The sequence below is a fragment of the Oryctolagus cuniculus genome, chromosome 3, assembly GCF_051225735.1.
Source record: "Oryctolagus cuniculus isolate XC-2025 breed Fujian yellow rabbit chromosome 3, ASM5122573v1, whole genome shotgun sequence".
Taxonomy (NCBI): domain Eukaryota; kingdom Metazoa; phylum Chordata; class Mammalia; order Lagomorpha; family Leporidae; genus Oryctolagus; species Oryctolagus cuniculus.
In genome coordinates this window covers 128,889,264-128,911,583 of record NC_142869.1, presented here as the reverse complement: position 1 = coordinate 128,911,583, position 22,320 = coordinate 128,889,264, and the positions used below count along the sequence as shown (strand labels likewise).

Below are 22,320 nucleotides of genomic sequence, written 5' to 3'. Positions count from 1 at the left end.
TGAGCAGGATGTGATCAGCCCACATGTGGGCCTCTGGTTGGGCCCCAATATATGTATGTTGCTCTCCACTGGTCAGTGATAGGGACAGCACATTTCCTTCGAGATGGCAAAGGTAGGTTTGCTTCTATCTAGGGTCTAAAGGTAGACTGGTATTACTGTTTGATCAGGGCCTCAGAAAAGAGGCTGGTATTACGATGTTAACTATAGGGGCAATCTGAAGTCTTTTATGAGTCACTCCCTAACTCAATGAGTTAATGTTTATGGAGGAACTACAAGCTAAAGAAGACACTAGGGCTTCAATTTTTGTTGGTTTTTTTGCTTGCTTTTAGCTTCTGAAAGGTGGCTATGTTTTTATTAATAAAATATCTGGTGTTAGCCAGAAGAATGATTCATATATAGGCCATCATGACAGATAAAAAATTACCTAAATCCCCACATAAATTCATTTTCATCACCAACATTTGGTTCATTGCCAACATTGTGAAAAGTAATCAGTTGCTTCACATATATTGCAAAATTCCCCAGGAGTCAGGAGAATTATCACACACTAGAGACAGGCCTTAAAATTTCTATCCTAACATCTATCTTGCCTGAGGCTACATACCAAAAGAGAGAAAGTAAATCAACAAAAACTCTGGTCACTAATTGGAAAGCAACATGATCACTGTTTGCATCAAAAAGCATGATGCAAAGAAAAAAATCTGCATGGTAAAGACTAATATATTATCTGACCAGCAAAAAGAGATACAGCTATAAACCATTATCAAGCATCAAAAGTCTAGGCTTACTGTCAGTGTGTGCAACTGCTCACATCTACACAGGCTCCAAAAGTAACAGTTAATTTAAAGGCCATCCTCTCCACACAGTTGTTACGGTTGTCTAAAGGTGACTGTTCACACACACAGAAGTGAAGGGAAGGTCAGCAAATTCACAATTAAGGAAGTAAACACATCCCTCAAACCTGTGGCTAAGCATCCCTACCTCTCTATCCCTTCCTCCAAAGACCTGGTAGTCATTTAGAAGTTGGGATTGTCACAAACAATACAGTAATAATTTTGATTTGCTGGAAACCAAAAATACCAGAAAGGGCTGGCGCCACGGCTCACTAAGTTAATCCTCCGCCTGCAGTGCCAGCACCCTGGGTTCTAGTCCCAGTTGCTCCTCTTCCAGTCCAGCTCTCTGCTGTGGCCCGGGAAGGCAGTGGAGGATGGCCCAGGTCCTTGGGCCCTGCACCCACATGGGAGACCAGGAGGAAGCACCTGGCTCCTGGCTTCGGATCGGCACAGCACACCAGCCACAATGCACTGGCTGTAGCGGCCACTTTGGGGGGGGGGGGGGGTGAACCAATGGAAAAAGGAAAATCTTTCTCTCTGTCTCTCTCTCTCTAACTCTGCCTGTCAAAAAAAAAAAAATAAAACAAAAACAAAAACAAAAACAAAAAAAAAAAGAAAAATCCTTAGTCTTTTCAAGGAGCATTCTGTTTTACCCATAGACAAAGTAGTTACGGGGGCCGGTGCTGTAGTGTAGTGAGTGAAGCCGCTGCCTGCAGTGCCAGCATTCCATATGGGCACCAATTCAAGTCCTGGCTGCTCCATTTCCAATCTAGCTCTCTGGTATGGCCTGGGAAAGTAGTAGAAGATGGCCCAAGTCCTTGGGCCCCTGTACCCTTGGGCCCTGCACCCACATGGGAGACCAGAAGAAGCTCCTGGCTCCTAGCTCCAGATCAGCCCAGCTGCGGCCATTACGACCATTTGGGGAGTGAATCAGCGGGGGAAGATCTCTTTGTCTCTGTCTCTCTCTCTCTCTCTCTGCCTCTGCCTTTCAAATAAATCTTAAAAAAATAAAAATTAAAAAAGTAGTTATGGTGTTATCTGCATATAAACATCAAACTAGAAAATAATAAATTCATATAAATTAAAGTACTAAATAATGTCCAGCCTCTGTCACTATCCTGCATGGGAAGACTGTGGCTTTACTCAATCTGAATATTTGAGGGAAATTTGACCAGAGGGATAATACCATCTAACTTATCTCCTGCAACAGAAACTCTCAGCCTCTATCCAAGCTCCACCCTCCCAGATATGACCCCTCAGCCCAGTAATTCAAGACTTGGAGAAACTGGCCATTTAGCAGACAGGATTAGAAAAGATACCTTTCTAGAATTCTGAATTAGAACCTTGAATTAATTTGTCTTTATGGAGAGAAAAAAATTAATAGAAGTTAAAATGAAATGTTATCATTAATATTTTTGTTCATATAGCTTTAGATTGACACCTTAGAACTTAACATGTTATGACATAATATCTATTTAAAAAATAAATTGCAAGTAAATTTCAAAAGACTAATAAGCTGTAAATGTCAGAATTTCATTCTTTCTTAAGATTGAATAATAATGTTTTCTGTATATCTTTATCCATTCACTTATTGATGGACACCAAGTTTGAGTCCATATCTTGGCTGTGGTGAATAGTGAACATGGAAATGCAAATCCTTTGACAGGTTGATTTCATTTCCTTTGGATGGAATAAGCCAATCACAAAAAAATAAATACTGCACATTATCTCTCAAGTGGAAGTTTTACAAAGTCTATCAGAACTAAGAATAGTGATTGCTACTGGCTGGAAAGGGTGGAAGGAGTGGTGATAGAGAGAGTTGGGTAAGTGACACTAATATGTGGTTCAATAGAAGGTATAGGTTCTAATTTTCCACAGTGTAGGGGGGCAGCTAGAATATATAATATATTCTGTACAAAGAACTAGAAGAAAGGAGCTGCTGGTAGAAAAGATAAGGAGATGGAAATGCTACCTGTCTGATTTGATCAGTTTATACGTATATATGTGCTAAAAGACTACACATAAAATATACAATATTGTTAGTCAAAATTGTTTAAAGTTAAAAAATCCAGATCTATTCAAAATATTAAGATCACCTGTGTTGCAATGTATTACAACTTCAGAAGCATTTCCGTCTATTTAAGATTTTCAAATTTTGAGTTAATTCTGTTAACAATCCAATGTCTTTGGCAAACAACATTATTTTCGTATTTCAAATGGTGCCATTGTAACAGAGAGTATAAAGACTTACCCAAGCTCTCCCAGCTAAAAAGGAGATGTTCTCCTTTACTTAGCTACTCTACCTGCCTCAATTCCACATTCCCAACCCCTAACATGACCATTTATATATACTGAAATTCTTAACTTTCCTCCAAATTCCCAGTTCCAATATTTCTCTTTTCATGAAGATACCTCCAATACTTCCAACTAACACTGAGAGTTTCCTCCTTTGACCTCATAGCACCTCATCTCTTTCCCCATCAACAGTAAATGGATTTGGAATCAAAAGATTTGGTTTGTATTCTGCTTCATAATTTCTTATTTGAATGAGTCTAACAACTAAGCTACACTAAAAGGGCCAGCATTGTGGTGCAGTGGATTAAGCCACCACCTGCAATGCCAACATCCTATATAGGTTTCAGTTTGAGTCTCGGCTTTTCTACTTCCACTCCAGCACCCTGCTAATGCACCTGGGAAAGCAGCAGAGGATAGCCCACGTTCTTGGGTCCCTGCCACCCACATAAGAGACCCAGATAACTCTGTGATTAACACACAGTTATTCTTAGGTGTTTAAATTTTAACTGAAAAATGATCCCTGTTAAATATAAGAGTGGGAATAAGAGAGGGAGGAGATGTACAATTTGGGACATGCTCAAGCTGACTTGCCCCAAATGGTGGAGTTAGAATCATGCCAGGGGATCCCAATACAATCCCTTCAAGGTGGCATGTACCAATCCCATCTCACTAGTCCAAGTGATCAATTTCAGTTCACAACTGATCACACTGATAGGTCTAAGAGTCAAAGGGATCACACAAACAAGTCCAGTGTCTGCTAATACTAACTGATAGAATCAAAAAGGGAGAGAACGCTCCAACATGGGAAGTGGGATACACAGCAGACTCATAGAATGGCAGATGTCCTAAATAGCACTCTGGCCTCAGAATCAGCCCTTAAGGCATTTGGATATGGCTGAAGAGTCCATGAAGTATTTTAGGCATGGAAAGCCAAGACACCCTGGAAAAAAAAAAAAAAAGGAAGACCTAAATGGAAGATCTCTGCGAGTGAGATCCCAGTGGAAAGAATGGGGCCATCAAAGAAGGAGGTACCTTTCTCTGAAGGGAGGAGAGAACTTCCACTTTGACTATGACCCTGTCTGAATAAGATCGAAGTCAGCATAATCAAAAGGCTTCCATAGCCTTGGCAACTCATGACTAGAGCCTAGGGAGATTACTGACGCCATAAACAAGAGTGTCAAATTGTTAAGTCAACAACAGGAGTCACTGTGTACTTACTTCTCATGTGGGATCTGTCCTTAATGTGTTGTCCAATGTGAAGTAATGCTATAACTAGTACTGAAACAGTATTTTACACTTTGTGTTTCTGTGTGGGTGCAAACTGATGAAATCTTTACTTAATATATACTGAATCGATCTTCTGTATATAAAGATAGTTGAAAATGAATCTTGATGTGAATGGAATGGGAGAGGGAGCGGGAGATGGGAGGGGTAAGAGTGGGAGGGAAATTATGGGGGGGCATTGTAATGCATTAACTGTACTTTGAAATTTATATTTACTAAATAAAAAATTTTTTAAAAAAAGAGAGACCCAGATAAAACTCCTGGTTCCTGGCTTTGCCTGGCCCAGCCATGGTCATTGTGGTCATTTGGGGAGTAAATCAGTGGATGAAAGATGTCTCTCTATCTCTCCCAATCTTTCTCTGTAAGTATACCTTTCAAATAAATAAATAAATCTTTTTTAAAAATTCCCCATTTAAAAAAAAAACTAAAAACAACAACTACTTGAATGACAGTTTCCTCATTAGTATAATAGAGGACATGGAATACATGTCCATAGAAGTATTTAGAAGTTTAATTTTATAAAGAAATACGAAAGAATCATGTGAAATGTAAAGCCCTAAAAAAAGTCACATTCCATGTGTGTGTATATATGTATTTATATACATATATATTCTTCTGTACAGCTTTTATTTCTCCTATGATTTAGGGAAGACTCCATATCTAACAAATATCTGTCATTGTACTCCATGGTGCTTTACAAAAACTTATTTATTCAAATTTATAAAAGAAATGTATGACTGCATTAATCAAGTTTCATAAAGTAGAATGTTCACCATTACCACTAAATGTGAAAGACCAAAATCTGACTTCAACCTGTCTTCGATCTCATTGCCCATTTTTTTCCCCATAACTCCAGCTAACCTAGATTATTCCCGACTCCCTAAATATGCCCTCACATTTCTGGCTCCAGGTCTTGGCCCAAATCTTACTCTTTCTGTTGTTTGTCTGCTGAAATAATACTCATCCTGGTATACCCAGCTCAAATGCCCTTTTCTCTATGATGCTTTCCCTAACCCTCCCCATTAGAAACGAGTACTTCCTACTCTCAATTACATCACATTGTTCATATTTCTCACAGATCTTCTCAGCTGGCAACATATATTTCCTTGTGCATGCAATGTCAAATCTATTTAAATCATGCAAAGATTAGCACTGCTTTACTTATCTTTATGTCCCATCAAAAATACGAAGCAAATTTCTGCATATTTTCATTCATGGAAAATAGCATTAAAAGATAAGCTTAATTTGACTCAAAACAAATGTTAAATCTATGACTTTTTTCACAATATGTAATTTTCATGAACTTTGATACAGGTGTTCAAATATTCATACTATTTGTCTTCCATGTAATGGGTATACAAATAATATATGTACCTTAAATTTCTGACTGCATGTGTCTACCTAATAAAGTGCCACCAAAACATGACAAATCCAAACATTATAAAATTTTCATATAAAGTCATTATTTCACATTCTTACTAAAATATATATAAAGTACTTATAATCTGATTTCCTCCATAACCTGCAGCATGTTCTTATAAATTGCATTTTTTCAGTTTACAGAATGGCTTGTTTGAAAGTATTCAACATGACTTTTGTTCAAAAAAATTAAAAGAAATTTTAGAAAACCATCAGAGGTTGAAATGTTATAAAAGCACATATTTTAATTTTTCCTCATAAGTATCCAAGTTAACATAGGTTACCAACAATCATCATTGCTGTTATTATCAGAACAGAGATTTCATTTATAAACAGACTACAAAGCCTTGTCTCTCAGGGATATTTAATCATCACATAATCCTTCAATGCCTGTTATCAGTTGCTTCCTGGGCCGTTTGTGGACATAATGCATGGACAGCCCACTAACAGCTGTCTCCAGATAGATTAAACAAATGTACCCTCTCATCAAGTAAGAGGACTCAGATCTCATTAAAAACTGAACCTCTTCGGAGACCCTCAACTTCTTTATTACTTTACTTATATTATTAGTCCATCTTCACAGTATTATGTCTGAACTCCAGAGCACTTCTGAAGTTTTTGTGTGCTCTCTTGTTTTTTGGTCCCTTCCCTCTTAAATTCTCCCAATCTCCACCTATTAAAATGACTACTTTATTCTGGCCTTTAAGTGCTAAGCTAATATTAACTAACCTAATGAGAATTACTTTCTTATCCTCAATCAGAGTAAACAGCCTAGTATGCATCAATGTCACTCCTGGCCCCTTAATTTGATGGGTTAGTAAAGCTTACTCAGGTACAAACCTTGGAAATACAAACTGTGATTCTCTGAGAAGACAGCCATACAGGCTGAACCTTCTCAAAGGACTTCAGTGTGTGACCGGATTTACACTATTATTGACTGTCAAGGAATGAGGAATTGAAACCTCACTGGTATGTCAGAATTACCAACATGGAAAGGGATGTGCAAAATGAAAAACTTTACTCAATTTTATATTAAAATTGTACTTAGAATTTAAAAATCCCAGTTTTTTTTCCTGAACATAAATATGATCATAGTTAAGACTGAAATGTTGGTAGGCAGAAGCACCAACTTAAAAGCTAATGCAAAATCATTTAAATAAATGAAGAACATAGACCATACATGTGGAGTGAAATGAACAGTTGCTTAATATCTTTCAGTCAATTCATATTTGTATTATGTGCCAAATTTTCAGAATATTGGCAATATTTTGGACTTACTATTGAAGAAAATGTGAAACAAACTCAAATATACAACTGACAGATTAGAAAAGAAGGAAGAAAAGAAACTGAGGGAGAAAAGGATCAGAGAAAAACAACTCCATTAGAATTGATAAGCACTATTTGTGGAAGTTGATGACATGGCTCAGTGAATAAACGCACTCACCTCAGTTAAATGAGGATTGGGATTAAAGCCACAGAGACTACACACAGTGGTTTGACACTCAGTGCACGTGTTAAAATTGGCCTTTTCTGGAACATCCAACAGAAGTTCAGTGGTATTGCAAAGAGGACAGATGGTTTTAGGAAGGCCCTGTACTGGAGTCTGTGCTACAGATGGAGTTGGTGGTGCCTGCGGAGGTTTCCCAGGTTCCATTTGGCAGACTGTTTTTGTAGACTGCTGAGCTGAGGGCTTTATCGGGCCAGGCTGTTGAGCTGGGGGCTTTGCTGGGCCAGGTTGCTGAGGCGCAGGCTTTGCTGGGCCAGTCTGTTGAGGGGGCTTTGTTTGACCAGCCTTTTGAGCTGGGGGCTTTGCTGGGCCTGGCTGCTGAGCTGGGGGCTTTGCTGGGCCTGGCTGCTGAGCTGGGGGCTTCACTGGACCAGACGGTTTAGCTGGAGACTGTGGTCCAGGTTGTTGAGCTTGAGGTTTCGGTGTCCCCGGCTGCTGGGCTGGGGACTTTGCTGGCCCAGGCTGTTGAGCTGGAGTCTTTCCAAGCCCAGAAGGCTGAGCCACAGACTTAGACCCAGGCTGCAGAGGTGAAGGCTTCTCTGACCCAGCCTGCTGAGTTGTAGGCTTTGCTGTCCCTGGTGGCTGGACCAGGGGCTTCACAGTTCCTGGCTGTTGAGCTAAGGACTTTGCTAGCCCTGGTTGCTGGATAGGTGGCTTTGTAGCTCCAGGCTGTGGTTTTTCAGGTCCAGGCTGAGGTGGAGGCTTTCCAGAACTTGTTTGCTGAACAGGAGGTTTGGATAAGGGCTTAACAGATTCTCCTTTTACTACATCTGACTGTTTAGTCTGAGGCCTCGTTGCATCTCGCTGAAGTGGCAATTTTGCCTGGTCTGTCTGAGAAACCTGAGCAGGCCCCTGGCCCGGCTTTCCTGAACCTGGAGGCTGTGATTTGATTCTTTCTGGTTGCTGAGAAGATGTTGACCTAGGAGAGCTGTCTTGCTGAATTGGGTCCCTAACAGGCCCTTGTTGCTTAGGAACTGGCTTGGGTGACTGTTGTGATGGAGCTTTTGTGATTCCTTCCGGTTTTCCTTGCTCCTTCTGAGCTACTTTTTGTTTCTTGGCGGTTTCTTCCTGTGATGTGTCAGAGTCTGATATCAAATCAAAAGGGTTGAATTTATTTACAACAGAGGAGACAGCACTTAAAGGGTTAACCTCTGAGAGGAAGCCAGGCATCATACTAGATTTGTGCTCTTCCTTAAAATCAGTCCTGGACTTTGATTCTTTCAAGCTAATAGTGGAAGGACTCCTTCCAGGCAATTTCTGCTCTAACCTCAAAGTGTCTGTAGTTCTACTTTTACTGAGACCAGGCTGAACTGGACGCCCAGGGTCTGGTGGTTTTCCTGGTTGCTTAGGAGGATGACTGCTATCCAACTCTTGTTTCCTAGAAGAGTGAAAGAAAAAGAAGTGAAAATAATGCAAATCAACAATATTAAGCAGTATTGATTTCGTATATCCTCAAAATTATGATTGTATAACTAGGACCAGTTTTGTAGTATCCCATAAGCGATCATAAAACTTTTTAAAACTACTTTGAGAGGCAAAATGACAGGGAGAGAAAAAGACAGAGCTACCATCTGTTAGTTCACTCCCCAAATGCCTGCAGGGGCAGGGCTGAAGCCAAGAACCAGGAAATCAATCCAGGTTTCTCATATAAGTGGCGTGAACTCCATTACTTGAATCATCACTGCTGCCTCTTGGGGTCTGCATTTGCAAGAAGGTAGAGTCAGGAGCCAGAGCAGGAAACTGAACCCAGGCACTCTGATGGGGGATGAGAGTATCTTAACCACCAGGCTAAATGCCTGCTCCTCATCCTAAAATTTTGCCTTTGCTACATCTTCACATGGGTAGCAATTTTCAACAAACACACGAAGAAAAAGCAATACTTGTTACAAGTGACAAAGAAAAAGCAATACTTGTTATAACTGATGAAAAATTAAGATACATAGTTAGGAATTAGTTATAACAAAAAATAATTACCCTTAACAAGCTGCTCAGACTTAAAAACTAATTAAATACAAGTTTAAACTAAATTTTCAATAAATCAATGCCATATTATATCTCAGACATATGTGCCCAAAGGGCATCTGAAGTTATGACTAAATAAAGTTAGTTCTCCAAATACCACCAGCATTCAAAGGAAAACTATTCATTTTTAAAGAGATAAGGTTTTTTTTAATTTTTTAACTTGATTTTGAGAATTTATTAGTTACATAAGGCACAATGTGACACTAGGGAAGTTTTGGTAACAGAAGTTACAACAGTCTTCTCCAAGAACGCTGAGGAAACTGGAAATCAATCCAATTTTATTGTATTCTGTCTAGAAAGGTTAACAACCATAAAAGCATCCTTAATAAATTTTGTAGAATAAGAATTTCTACTTTCACTACTTAAGATACTGTTGAGAAAAAAAAAGTCCCATCTTTCTTGTGGAAGAGCAATCATGTTTATTTTTGTTTTCTAATAGCTAAATATTACTCTGAATTTTCTATGGAAATTCATAATAGTTGCTTAAGGCATCCTGAGATATATCCTAGATCTAAATAGTAAAAACCTGGTTGTGATCTTATTTTTGAAAACTGTCACTTTCCCAGATTGGAAAAAAAAATACACAATAATCACTTTACTTAATGTTTGCTACATCATTAATTATTGCCACTGATAAATTAGTAATATTACCAATATTGAAATGATAAACAAGGTTTATTTTAATTCATAAATATAAAAGGTAGAGTTTTAAAAATATAAAAAAGCAGAGTTTTAAATGACTATGATTAAATATTTAAAATAGACATTTGTTTATCATATATTTTTGACCAGAAGTTAAATTAAGTACAACAATCTTTTAAAGCCATTTTTCATTAATAAAGTTACAAGTAAAAGAATATTCTGCATTAGAATTATGGAGAAAATCAGATAAATATTTTTGCTTGATTTTTAATTTTGCAAAAGGAGAAACAGTGATTCAGTAGCACCTAAAATATGACAGGATCATAATAAAGTTCTAGATTATTCTAATCCATTTTGTCAAATTTCACCTAATGGACCCGTCTACAAATTTTTAATTTCCTTGATTCAATGATTAATACGAATTAAGTTTTTCAGCACTTCCCATTAGGAAGATCTGAGCACAGATCAAGATATAAGACATAGTAGTAAAGCTGAGAAGCACTATTTACAAATAGCTAAGACTCAGGTAGAAAGAATAACCTATAAATGGCAATAAGTAAACAAACTAATTTTCTGATAAAGTATGAATAAACAGAATTCAGGGCCAGTACTATGGCATTGTAGCCTAAGCCTCAGCCTATAACACCAATATCCCATATGGGTGCCAGTTCATGTCCCAGCTACTCCTCTTCCAATCCAGCTCTCAGCTACGCCCTGGGAAAGCAGTAGAACATGGCCCAAGTGTTTGGGGCCCTGCCTCCACGTGGGAGACCTGGAAGAAACTCCTGGCTCCTGGCTTCGGATCAGCCCAGCTCCAGCTGTTGCAGCCATATGGGGAGTGAACCTGTGGATGGAAGACGTTTCTTTCTGTTTCTCCTTTCTCTCTGAGACTCTACCTCTCAAACAAATACATAAAACCTTTTAAAAAATAAATAAAAATAAACAGAATTCTTAGTTTTGGAATTCCCTCCAGGAAAAAAGTTTACAGAAGTATAAGCTGCATCAAGTCTCTGAAGTCTTTCCTTGAACAGGGAACTAAAATTACTACCCTGGTTGATTTCAACAGTTCCATGTTCTGTTTCAGAAAGCATTGCTATGTATCTCTTTTGGGGGAAAATCATTTTAGCATGTTTCTTTATAGTCCTTCCTGTGTAATCACTTCCATACAAAGGCAAAAATAGTCAAAGTAAACACCTAAAAATGCATTATTTTCAAAAAGGCACACTGGTCAGATCTTCACCAGTTTTCTACAGATATCCTAGATTCAATTAACTTACCACCCCCTCCTTCATCAGATTACATTATAAATGTGACTATGCTAGAAGTAACTTTTTAGGCATTCGGTTGAACTGGCTAGAAATATTTATTTAAAAACAAGACACTGGTGGTGCCACGGCTCACTAGGCTAATCCTCCACCAGCAGCGCCAGCACCCCGGGTTCTAGTCCCAGTTGGGGTGATGAATTCTGTCCCGGTTGCTCCTCTTCCAGTCCAGCTCTCTGCTGTAGCCTGGGAAGGCAGTGGAGGATGGCCCAAGTCCTTGAGCCCTGCACCCACATGGGAGACCAGGAGGAAGCACCTGGCTCCTGGCTTCCGTAGCGGCAATTTTGGGGGTGAACCAATAGAAGGAAAACCTTTCTGTCTCTCTCTCACTAACTCTGCCTGTCCAAAAAAAAAAAAAAAAAAGACAAGAATCTCTGTTCTTTTTGTTACTAAACTGTTCTTTCCTAAAAATACTATTCAACATACTTTGGTAATTCCTTTTTGATGTTATTTCACTTCACTACCATATAGAAAAATTACCATTAATAGTAAACATTTGTAGTAAAAGTAAATGCTAAAACTGAAAGCAAGCTAGATTCATCAGAAATCATAATTGCATGTACTTCCAATAAATATTAAGTTGAACTATAGGTATTATAGAATACCCTGACAAAAAAATACCTATATAGTCGTAAGGCTACCCACAATTTTAGTTTTAGTTGCTATAGCTATGTAAATAAAAGCAAAACACAAAGTCTGTGATTTGGACGTAAAAAGAAAATCATTAAGAGAAGATAATGGCTTAATAATGAACAAAAGTGTGAAGGTGCTAACAATGGTCTTTTGGTGATTTTGTTGTTTGGTAAAACAGCTGTTAAAAGTGACTAAAGGGCAATCTGTGCCTCTTTTATAAGAGACTGTGAACTCCTAGAGAGCGAGCCTATTTCACTCATCCTTTTATCACTAGAACCAAGCCTGGAATCTAGTAGACGAGCATTAATGTTTGATGAATTAATGAATAAATGGATGATTAACAAGGAGCAGATGAATGAACATATCAGGTTTTAGTTTTACTCCAGATTAATGTTTTTTGAATTCTTTTCACTTCTAATTCCACAGACCTTCTCAGATGTAAGTGGAAATATTCTATATTAGAAGCTGGACTGTGCTGCTCCAGGGTTGGGGGGTGGGGGGGTGCAGAGACAGGTGTGAAGGTATCTCTCCAGTAGGGAAAGCTGAAAGGAATTCTAAAGGAAATCATCTCATCAGTCACAATTCATATAGAATATCCTAGTAATCATAAAAGTTTTTCAGTGAAGCCCTTCTCATATGACATATCCCTAATTGTAAATAAAATGAGAAGTCATAAAACTGCACTTTGCTGATTCTATAATGAATCGAAAATCCAAGGGATATTTTACATGTAATTTATCCTCTACTAACTTGTCTATTCAGGTTTAACACCATCTCCCTTTTCATTTCACTATTGTCCTCCTCAGGTTACAGTTTAACAAATTAACGTTAACCTGTTTCACAAGTTAACAAAAAAAAAAAAAAATGATTCAGATTAAATGAGATAAATATATTATATAGGAATGTAACAAGAGGTGGAATGATGATTTTTTAAAAATGAAACACAACAAGCAATGGCACTTGACAGTGCTGAGTCACGTAAAATGTGAAAATACCAGAAATCTAAGCAAACAGAATTATCTATTCACTTTTTACTGTACAGGAATACTGGTGACTGGAAAAGCTAAGAAACTAATTCAAGGTCACACACAAAACTAGTTAGTCATAGATATCTAACATGGTTAGTGATCATGATTTTGCCTCCATCACACTGACATCTCTGTATGAAAGAAAACATAAATATATCAAAATAACTCATAACAATGTAAAATTTGACATACAATTTATCTGTAGCCAACACTAACAGTATCATTTACTACTGATAATGATCTAATCACAATCTACATTTTAGGGATTCCCTTAAGTAAAAAAAAAATAAATCTCTGTTAATTTTGAAGTGATCTTCACAATAATTTTCTTAGATAGGTAAAGCAGTTAGTATTAGTCTTTTTTAGAGTCAAGCAACCTGAGGCATATATTGATGGAGAAATATAAGTAGTTTGCTATGAGTCAGTTAAAAATCAGCAGGATAAGAATCTAACCTAGGACTTGGGGCTGTTGACTCTTATTTCATAAAACAAAGAAACAAATCCTATCATGTCTAATTCACATCACTCAAGCAGTTGAAAATTTGAATTTATTTTTGTATATATACATAAATTAAAGTGATTCTATTAAATCTAAATGATAAACCAAGTATTTCTTTCGTTATCATATATGAGGATAACACCTTTCCAAAAGTTATGTACCTTTTCTGGAACTCTTTCAGTGAAATACAGTCACGTTGTAAAAATCAGAAACATGGTCTATTTAACTCTTTAGAGGAAGCTTTCATCAAGAACTGTTTAGGCTACAAATTAACTTTTAATAAGAATTCCACCATAATATAATTATGAACAGAGAGCTTTAAAAGTATACTATCATCTGATATACAAATATTGCATAAAGCAATAATATTATAGACAAATAACAGTTTTAGCCATCCTCTGAACAGAAGTTAAGAATCTAGAAATCAAACATACTTTTCTTGGTGTCTGTAACTAGCATGCTTTACCTGTTGCTTGTGCCTGTTAGAAAAAGAATTTTAGAAGACCTGGCATATCTTCTTCAAAAGCTAATAAAAACACTGTACCCTGATATTACCCTATGGAAATCTAGTGAATGAACACAATTTTTTTTCCAAATAAATTTTTCATGAAGTAGACAAAAATATATTATTAACTGTACTATTTAAGATCATGGATAAGAAAGACAATACTAATAGTAAACCAATATACTTTATATTACTAGTCTAAATATTAAACATTAATATAAAGGACTGGTTTTCACTAGTGGTGGTTTCCTTTCCATATGAATAGGGTTTTGACCTGATAGAATGTAGATGTCTAAGAGTTTATGTGAAAATACTGCCATTAAAAAAAATCTATAAAGTACTTTACATTTCTCCTATATTACACTAACAAAGGTATAGATAATTAAACAACAGTGATTAAGTGAAAAGGATTTCCTTTTTATGAAGTAGAGAATAAGAATCTACACGTCTATGCCTAGGTATTTTGCATATTCAATATTCCAAAGGAAAACTGCAGTTTTCCCATGCCTTCATGCAACAGGAAGGGTTTCAGTACCTCGGACAGAGAACTGCTACTGGAGGGTGCAAAGTTAAAGGGTTTGTTTACAATAATAAAGGCAGGGCAGATGCAGTGATTATACCTTCTTAGAAAACAACTAATTTACTGGGACGAATGGAAATGCACAGAGGGAATGAATATATTAACATTGCAGAAGGCTATTCCAACTGCCTGTGCAAGTTGTCATTTATTTGTTTTTTTTAAATGTGTACATAAAATTAATCTTAAGGTAACACAAATTCTCATATTCGTCCCTAAACTGAAAGTCACTTTTGCATTTTAAAAAAAAAGAGCAGCGGTTTAAAGACATCAGATGCGAATTCACAAATACATGTCCAGCAGCTGCTCTGCTGTGACCACACCATCTGTTTAATGCCACGGGTCCCTCACAGGATAGGAAAGGTATATTCTGTCTGTGCCTTCTACCTAACAGCCTCTGTTCTCTGAGGCTGGGGTGGGGAAGGAGCACAAATCACCTCCGGCGGAGGGGGCGGGGAGGGGATTAAAGGTGTCGTTCTAGCAATGACAGAGAAAGATCCCAAATGCTGGGGGGAGGAGGTTTCAACACAGATAAACAGCCAGCCCAGCCACCCCCACCCCCCGCACATCCGTGTGGTATTCATGGAAGACTTCCAGATTAGTAGAGCACCGGAGGGCGTCTCTCCACGCCGCCCTGGAGGGACCCCGCTCCAAACGGCCAAACACCACAACCCAAAACCACGGTGCCAAGAACGCAGCCCTCGGCCATCCCACCAGGAAACTCTACACTGCATCCTCTTTGATTCTGCCCCTCGACAGCCTCACGCGGTCCTCATGGCCACCCCCGGCAGGGAGAATCACACGCACGGAGGCGACATGTCTGCACGGCCGTGCCGGCACGTATGTGCACGGGAAAGCCCTCCGCACACGCCCGGACATAGAGAGCATGCTGTGCGTGCCTGTGCGTGGAAGGCGACTCCGCAGCGGCCGGGGGGACGCCTCCCTTGGGCAGCCCCTGCGCCCTTGACATGACAGCGGCGATCTGTCTCCTCTCGTCTTCGCTCAACCGGCTCAGGTCCGCCTCCATGCCGGCCGGGAGCGCGGCGTGCGCGGGACTCGCCGCCGCCAGCTCTTCAGGCAGCCCTTCCCCTTCCAAGCTCGCCTCGTTGCCCATGGCTCAGGTGGACGCGGAGCCGCCGCGCTCGTTGCTGGCGCTGCGTCCGGAGCTGGGGTCCGCCGCGGGGCGTGCCGGCAGCTGCGGCCCCGGGCTCGGCACGGGGCGCCGCGGCACGCAACGCCGGGAAGCGATCAGTCTCGCTCGGAGGGGACGCCCCAGGCCGGTGCCACCTCCATGTTGGGCAGCGCCAGGCGACCGTGGCACGAGCCGCCCCTCGCACGCCGCCTCAGCTCCCCGAGCCGGGGAGAAGCAGATCTGAGCGGGGCCAGCCGGGGCGCCGTCCGCCCCTCCCACCGCGCCCCGCCTCCTCGCGGCGCGCATGCGCCTCTCGAGACGGGCGCGGGCTGGGGCCGCGCCTGTCCCTCCTCGCCCCCTCGCTGTGCGTCGTCGGTATCTGCGCGCGCCCTCGGCGCCGATTTAAAGGCTCCCGGCCAGCGCGCCGCCGAAATCTGGGGCGAAACGGCCCAGGTTTCTCTCAGGCATATTTCCGGATGCCTCAACCTGAGATTTGGCGGAGCCGACTAGGGGTGGGGGAGGGGCGAGAGGGCCCGCGTCCGTTTCCCGCGGTGGCTTACGGGATTTGTAGTCTCTTCATCCCATTCCCGCGGCCCCTCATCCCACTTTCCCATTCTCCCGGACTTTCACTCTCCAAGTGTCCCCTCTTCCTCTTTTTTCTTTCTTTTTTTTTTTTTTTATTTTTTTCTGTGACGGAAGGGTTTTAGGAGAGGATTCAGGTAACTGTAGGTGAACAAGACACCCCTGAAAGCTGAGGCAGATATTCTTCAAAGGAGCTACGGGGAAAGGGTGCTTTTCAGTCAGAAACTTCCCCCAATTAGATTTAAGTTAGTTAAAAGTATTCAAAGTCAGGTAAGAGTTGTAAACGCTGGAAGCTTAGGGTGCTCCCTGAAGGCACTACACTATATGAAAGTAAAGGATCATGGGAAATGGTGGAGCCTGGCTCCTGGCGTGAAGCCCTTGTAGTTAAATATTAAAATATTATGGGAATTATTGAAAACATGATTTAAAACCACCCTCCTCTTTTTATTTAACAAATGGGGATAGAACTCAAAAAAGGAAGTTATCAACACGGGCGGGCAGCCTTGTGACACAGCTGGTTAGGACATTGGCTTGGGACACGCACATCCCAGTGCTGGGAGTCCTAGCTGCTCCGCTTCAGGGCCAGCTCCCTGCTAATGCTCCTGGGAAGGCAGGAGGTGGCCCAAGGCCTTGAGCCCCTGCCCCCATGTGGCAGCCGGACTCCTGTCCATTTGTGAAACAGTAAATGAAAGAGTCATGTTTCTTTCTCCCTTTCTCTCTCGCTCTCCTCTCTCGCTCTCGCTCCCCACCCTCCTTTTTTCTGACACCCTCCCACCCAAACACATACAGTGTTGTTATTCCATTTCCTCAAGGTGACTGGATCAGCCTCCCCAATTTTGCTGTCTTTTCTGATAATAGGGAGCTAATGTCACCACTGTTGAGACTAAAGAAAAACATAACAGTTGGGAACAAGTCAAACAAGTAAATTTCAGAAAGTAATTTTCCTATTTTTCGCTATAATCATCACATAGTTTGATAGCAGTTCTTCCACTTGTTTTAAAACTGCATGGCATAGTTTTAATAGTTTGTGACAATGCTGTTTTTAGATGACTAGTCATCAAAGTTACATTATTATTTGAGTGCCTACAAAATTTTTGATTCTCCAATAAAATACTGAGATGCAACTTCCAACGGCAAAGAGTCACTTTATGAAGGAAATTTTCTGGCTTTATATAAAGAGATCAACCTGAGGCCACCCAACATTCTGATGGCCAGATTTGCTCACGCTTCTAGAAGTGTCCTTTCTTTGTTTCAGAGATGTAAAAAACAAAGCCGGAGGCATCACAATACCAGATTTCAGGACATACGACAGGGCAGTTGTTATCAAAACAGCATGGTACTGGTACAGAAACAAATGGATAGACCAATGGAATAGAATTGAAACACCAGAAATCAAACATCTACAGCCAACTTATATTTGATCAAGGATCTAAAACCAATTCCTGGAGCAAGGACAGTCTATTCAATAAATGGTGCTGGGAAAACTGGATTTTCATGTGCAGAATCATGAAGCAAGACCCCTACCTTACACGTTACACAAAAATCAACTCAACATGGATTAAAGACCTAAATCTACGACCTGACACCATCAAATTATTAGAGAACATTGGAGAAACCCTTCAAGATATTGGCACAGGCAAAGAATTTCTGGAAAAGACGCTGGAGGCGCAGGCAGTCAAAGCCAAAATCAACTATTGGGATTGCATCAAATTGAGAAGTTTCTGTACTTCAAAAGAAACAGTCAGGAGAGTGAAGAGGCAACCGACAGAGATGTATGTAATGAAGTTCATAATCCTGGATCAGCACACTTCTAACATTGACTTGTAGCTGCTCCGTGGTGCAGGCTGTTCTGGGAATCAGTAACATTCAGATGAATGTGAGGAAGAGGAAGCTATTATGTTCAAGTCTTGTGAGAAGAAAATCATGTTTGATGCCTTCTCATCTACACACCACAAGTTTCAAAAATTTAATGGGTACCCTCTCAAACTCCAGCCTCAGAATAATTAGTAAACTGAGGAAGTATTTTAATAACCCTATATTCTGTTCAGTTAGACATGTAAGAAAGTCTGTGAAGCAATCAGAAAAAAAGACATGATCATCAATATGCAAAGTAATGTTGATAGGCTAAGCAAAAGAGAATTTGTAAGATGGGAGCCCATTGTGTAAACATGTGTGTTCACCTTCTCCCCTCTCTTCCCTGGGAGCAAACATCACCTAAAAACAGGAAAATGGTGGGAAAAGTAAATGGACTTTGAAACAAGAAGTATGATGCTGATTGCACTGGAAAATATTTTGATTGTTCATATTTTAAATTGTGTTGCCTTTTGGGACCTGAAGTTTGAATTGTGTCTTTTTGTTTGTTTGTTTCCCCTATCTATTTAAGCTGGTGGTTGCTTATGCTTGAGAAATGTTTTTGTTCTGAAGAAAAACACCAAGACAGAATTCAGATATATTCTCTAGGTGTAATTCTCAGAAAGATAAGGTACAAGGAAACAAGTCAAATGCTGCAGATAATTTTATGAAATTTCTCTTTGCACATCCAGAAATATAATTAGTTTCATTCTTCAAATTGATGATGCTATATGCTATATTAAATATGTTTGTTGCTCCTTGTTCATTATATCATTAATGATCATTTTATCGAATTTATATGTAATTCAATGGGCTAGTAGGTGAGGTCTAATTCAGCCTTGCGGGTTGATCATGAAAGGAATTTCTGAAATCTTCTAGTGTTAACATAGTGTTACGTCACTTGAAAATGACCTATCAACTCCCAAAACACCAAATCTGCAAATCTTTTCCTTTTGTTTAATTCCTGCCACATTTTCCCAGGTAGTTTCAATTTTAGTAGATGATAAACAATGCAAGTATGATGATTAACAACTAACAATGACTAGATAATGATTCCTTGGAATGGGGTGCTCTAGTCTAACTAAACCATCTTGCATGGTTTCCTTGTAGAAACTGTGCAACACAGTATAAAATCAAAAGACCATCTATGTGTGGCCATAAATGTCAATACCTGAATGAATTGAAGACTTAGTAAAAATTTACACTTGAAATATTTCTCATAGAAAGATGTGTAGCCTATTTTTAAATACATACAATTAAATTACATTGGCATAGTTTAACCCATTTAAAAATAATGACATATTAATTAAAGTCTATTTAGCAACTAATAACCTAAATATTGGATTATTTTTAAAATTTCACTTCTGCCCCTATTAAAATCATTAGCATAATAATACTAGTGAGTACTATGTAAAATAGGCCATTTTCTAACATAAATTTGAGAACCTAACAGTAGCATTCAGGACTTCTGAGAAATAATTTAGTAAGAATTGTCAAGAACCCTGGAAAAGATGATCTGTGATATACTCCTGGATAACAGTCCTAAAGAAGTCATTTGAGTTACAAAAGTGGCTTTATGAAAATGATATTTACTGCATTATTTATAATAATAAAACAATCATTATATTCTCAATATAGGGGAATGGAGAAGTAAAGTCTCACACAACTAGGTAATAGTATCTTCTGAAAGTATTGATTTTAAATGATAATTTAGAAAAGTGTACATTTGACAACACAGGAGGTAAATTTCTATAAATGTATATGATCATAAGCATGCAAAAAATGAAAGAAGCAACTGTACAAAGGAAATAAATGAAGCCAGGAAATAGTGAAAGCGTATACAGAGGGGACCTCAAGAAGTTCCAAAACACATGTTATGAAAATGTTTGGCAAAGTAGCAGGATATAAAATCAATGCACAAAAATCAACAGCCTTTGTATACACAGGCAATGCCACAGCTGAGGAAGAACTTCTAAGATCAATGCCACTCACAATAGCTACAAAAACAATCAAATACCTTGGAATAAACTTAACCAAGGGTTAAAGATCTCTACAATGAAAATTACAAAACCTTAAAGAAAGAAATAGAAGAGGATACCAAGAAATGGAAAAATCTTCCATGCTCATGGATTGGAAGAATCAATATCATCAAAATGTCCATTCTCCCAAAAGCAATTTATGCATTCAATGCAATACCAATCAAGATACCAAAGACCTTCTTCTCAGATCTGGAAAAAAATGATGCTGAAATTCGTATGGAGACACAGGAGACCTCGAATAGCTAAAGCAATCTTGTACAACAAAAACAACTCCAGAGGCATCACAATACCAGATTTCAAGACATACTACAGGGCAGTTGTTATCAAAACAGCATGGTACTGGTACAGAAACAGATGGATAGACCAATGGAACAAAATTGAAACACCAGAAATCAATCCAAACATCTACAGCCAACTTATATTTGATCTAGGATCCAAAACCAATCCCTGGAGTAAGGACAGTCTATTCAATAAATGGTGCTGGGAAAACTGGATTTCCACGTGCAGAGGCATGAAGCAAGACCCCTACCTTTCACCTTACACAAAAATTCACTCAACATGGATTAAAGACTTAAATCTATGACCTGACACCATCAAATTATTAGAGAGTATTGGAGAAACCCTGCAAGATACAGATACGGCCAAAGACTTCCTAGAAAAGACGCTGGAGGCGCAGGCAGTCAAAGCCAAAATTAACTATTGGGATTGCATCAAATTGAGAAGTTTCTGTACTTCAAAAGAAACAGTCAGGAAAGTGAAGGAGCAAGCAACAAAATGGGAAAAAATATTTGCAAACTATGCAACAGATAAAGGGTTGATAACCAGACTCTACAAGGAAATCAAGAAACTCCACAACATCAAAACAAACAACCCAATTAAGAGATGGGCCAAGGCCCTCAATAGACATTTTTCAAAAGAGGAAATCCAAAGGGCCAAGAGACACATGAAAAAATGTTCAGGATCACTAGCAGTCAGGGAAATGCTAATCAAAACCACAATGAGGTTTCACCTCACCCCAGTTAAAATGGCTCACATTCAGAAATCTACCAACAATAGATGCTGGAGAGGATGTGGGGAAAAAGAGACACTAACCCACTGTTGGTGGGAATGCAAACTGGTTAAGCCACTATGGAAGTCAGACTGGAGATTCCTCAGAAACCTGAAGATAACCCTACCATACAACCCAGCCACCCCACTCCTTGGAATTTACCCAAAGGAAATGAAATTGGCAAACAAAAAAGCAGTCTGCACCCTAATGTTTATTGCAGCTGAATTCACAATAGCTAAGACCTGGAACCAAACCAAATGCCCATCAACAGTAGACTGGATAAAGAAATTATGGGACATGTACTCTATAGAATACTATATAGCAGTCAAAAACAATGAAACCTGGTCATTTGCAACAAGGTGGAGGAATCTGGAAAACATCATGCTGAGTGAATTAAGCCAGTCCCAAAGGGACAAATATCATATGTACTCCCTGATGGTCGACAACTAACTGAGCACCAAAGGGGAAACCTGTTGAAGTGAAATGGACACTATGAGAAACAGTGACTTGATCAGCTCTTGTCCTGACTTTTGATATACAATGTAATACTTTATCCACTTTAGTATTTTTTCTTTGTTTTGTTCTAGTACTATTGGTTGAACTCTGTGATTAACACACAATTATTCTTAGGTGTTTAAATTTTACCTGAAAAGTGATCCATGTTAAATATAAGAGTGGGAATAAGAGAGGGAGGAGATGTACAATTTGGGACATGCTCAATTGGACTTGCCATGAATGGTGGAATTAGAATTGTGCCAGGGGATTCCAATACAATCCCTTCAAGGTGGCATGTACCAATCCCATCTCACTAGTCCAAGTGATCAATTTCAGTTCTCAATTGATCACACTGATAGGTCTAAGAGTCAAAGGGATCACACAAACAAGTCCAGTGTCTGCTAATACTAACTGATAGAATCAAAAAGGGAGAGAACGCTCCAACATGGGAAGCGGGATACACAGCAGACTCGTAGAATGGCAGATGTCCTAAATAGCACTCTGGCCTCAGAATCAGCCCTTAAGGCATTCGGATATGGCTGAAGAGCCCATGAGACTATTTTAGGCATGGAAAGCCAAGACACCCTGGAAGAGAAAAAATAGAAGA

At 39.4% G+C, this 22,320-nt stretch overlaps 1 protein-coding gene across 10 annotated transcripts in view; it reads right to left on the bottom strand.

Annotated features, from left to right (window-relative positions):
- Positions 1-15,954, bottom strand: part of PCLO (piccolo presynaptic cytomatrix protein) — a 524,563-nt gene extending 508,609 nt beyond the window's left edge. For 3 of the 10 annotated variants that reach the window (XM_089329388.1, XM_051842632.3, XM_051842633.3), the window contains exons 1-2: positions 15,466-15,951; positions 7,276-8,716 (exon numbers count right to left, since the gene is read on the bottom strand). In XM_089329388.1, the coding sequence (XP_089185514.1) occupies positions 7,276-8,716; positions 15,466-15,680 (1,656 nt within the window). In that variant the 5' untranslated portion in view covers positions 15,681-15,951. Of the gene's footprint in view, positions 1-7,275; positions 8,717-15,465 lie in introns of all 10 variants that reach the window. The other 7 variants (XM_051842630.3, XM_008252485.4, XM_051842631.3 and 4 more) reach the window with 4 other exon arrangements.
- Between the last annotated feature and the right edge of the window lie 6,366 nt (positions 15,955-22,320).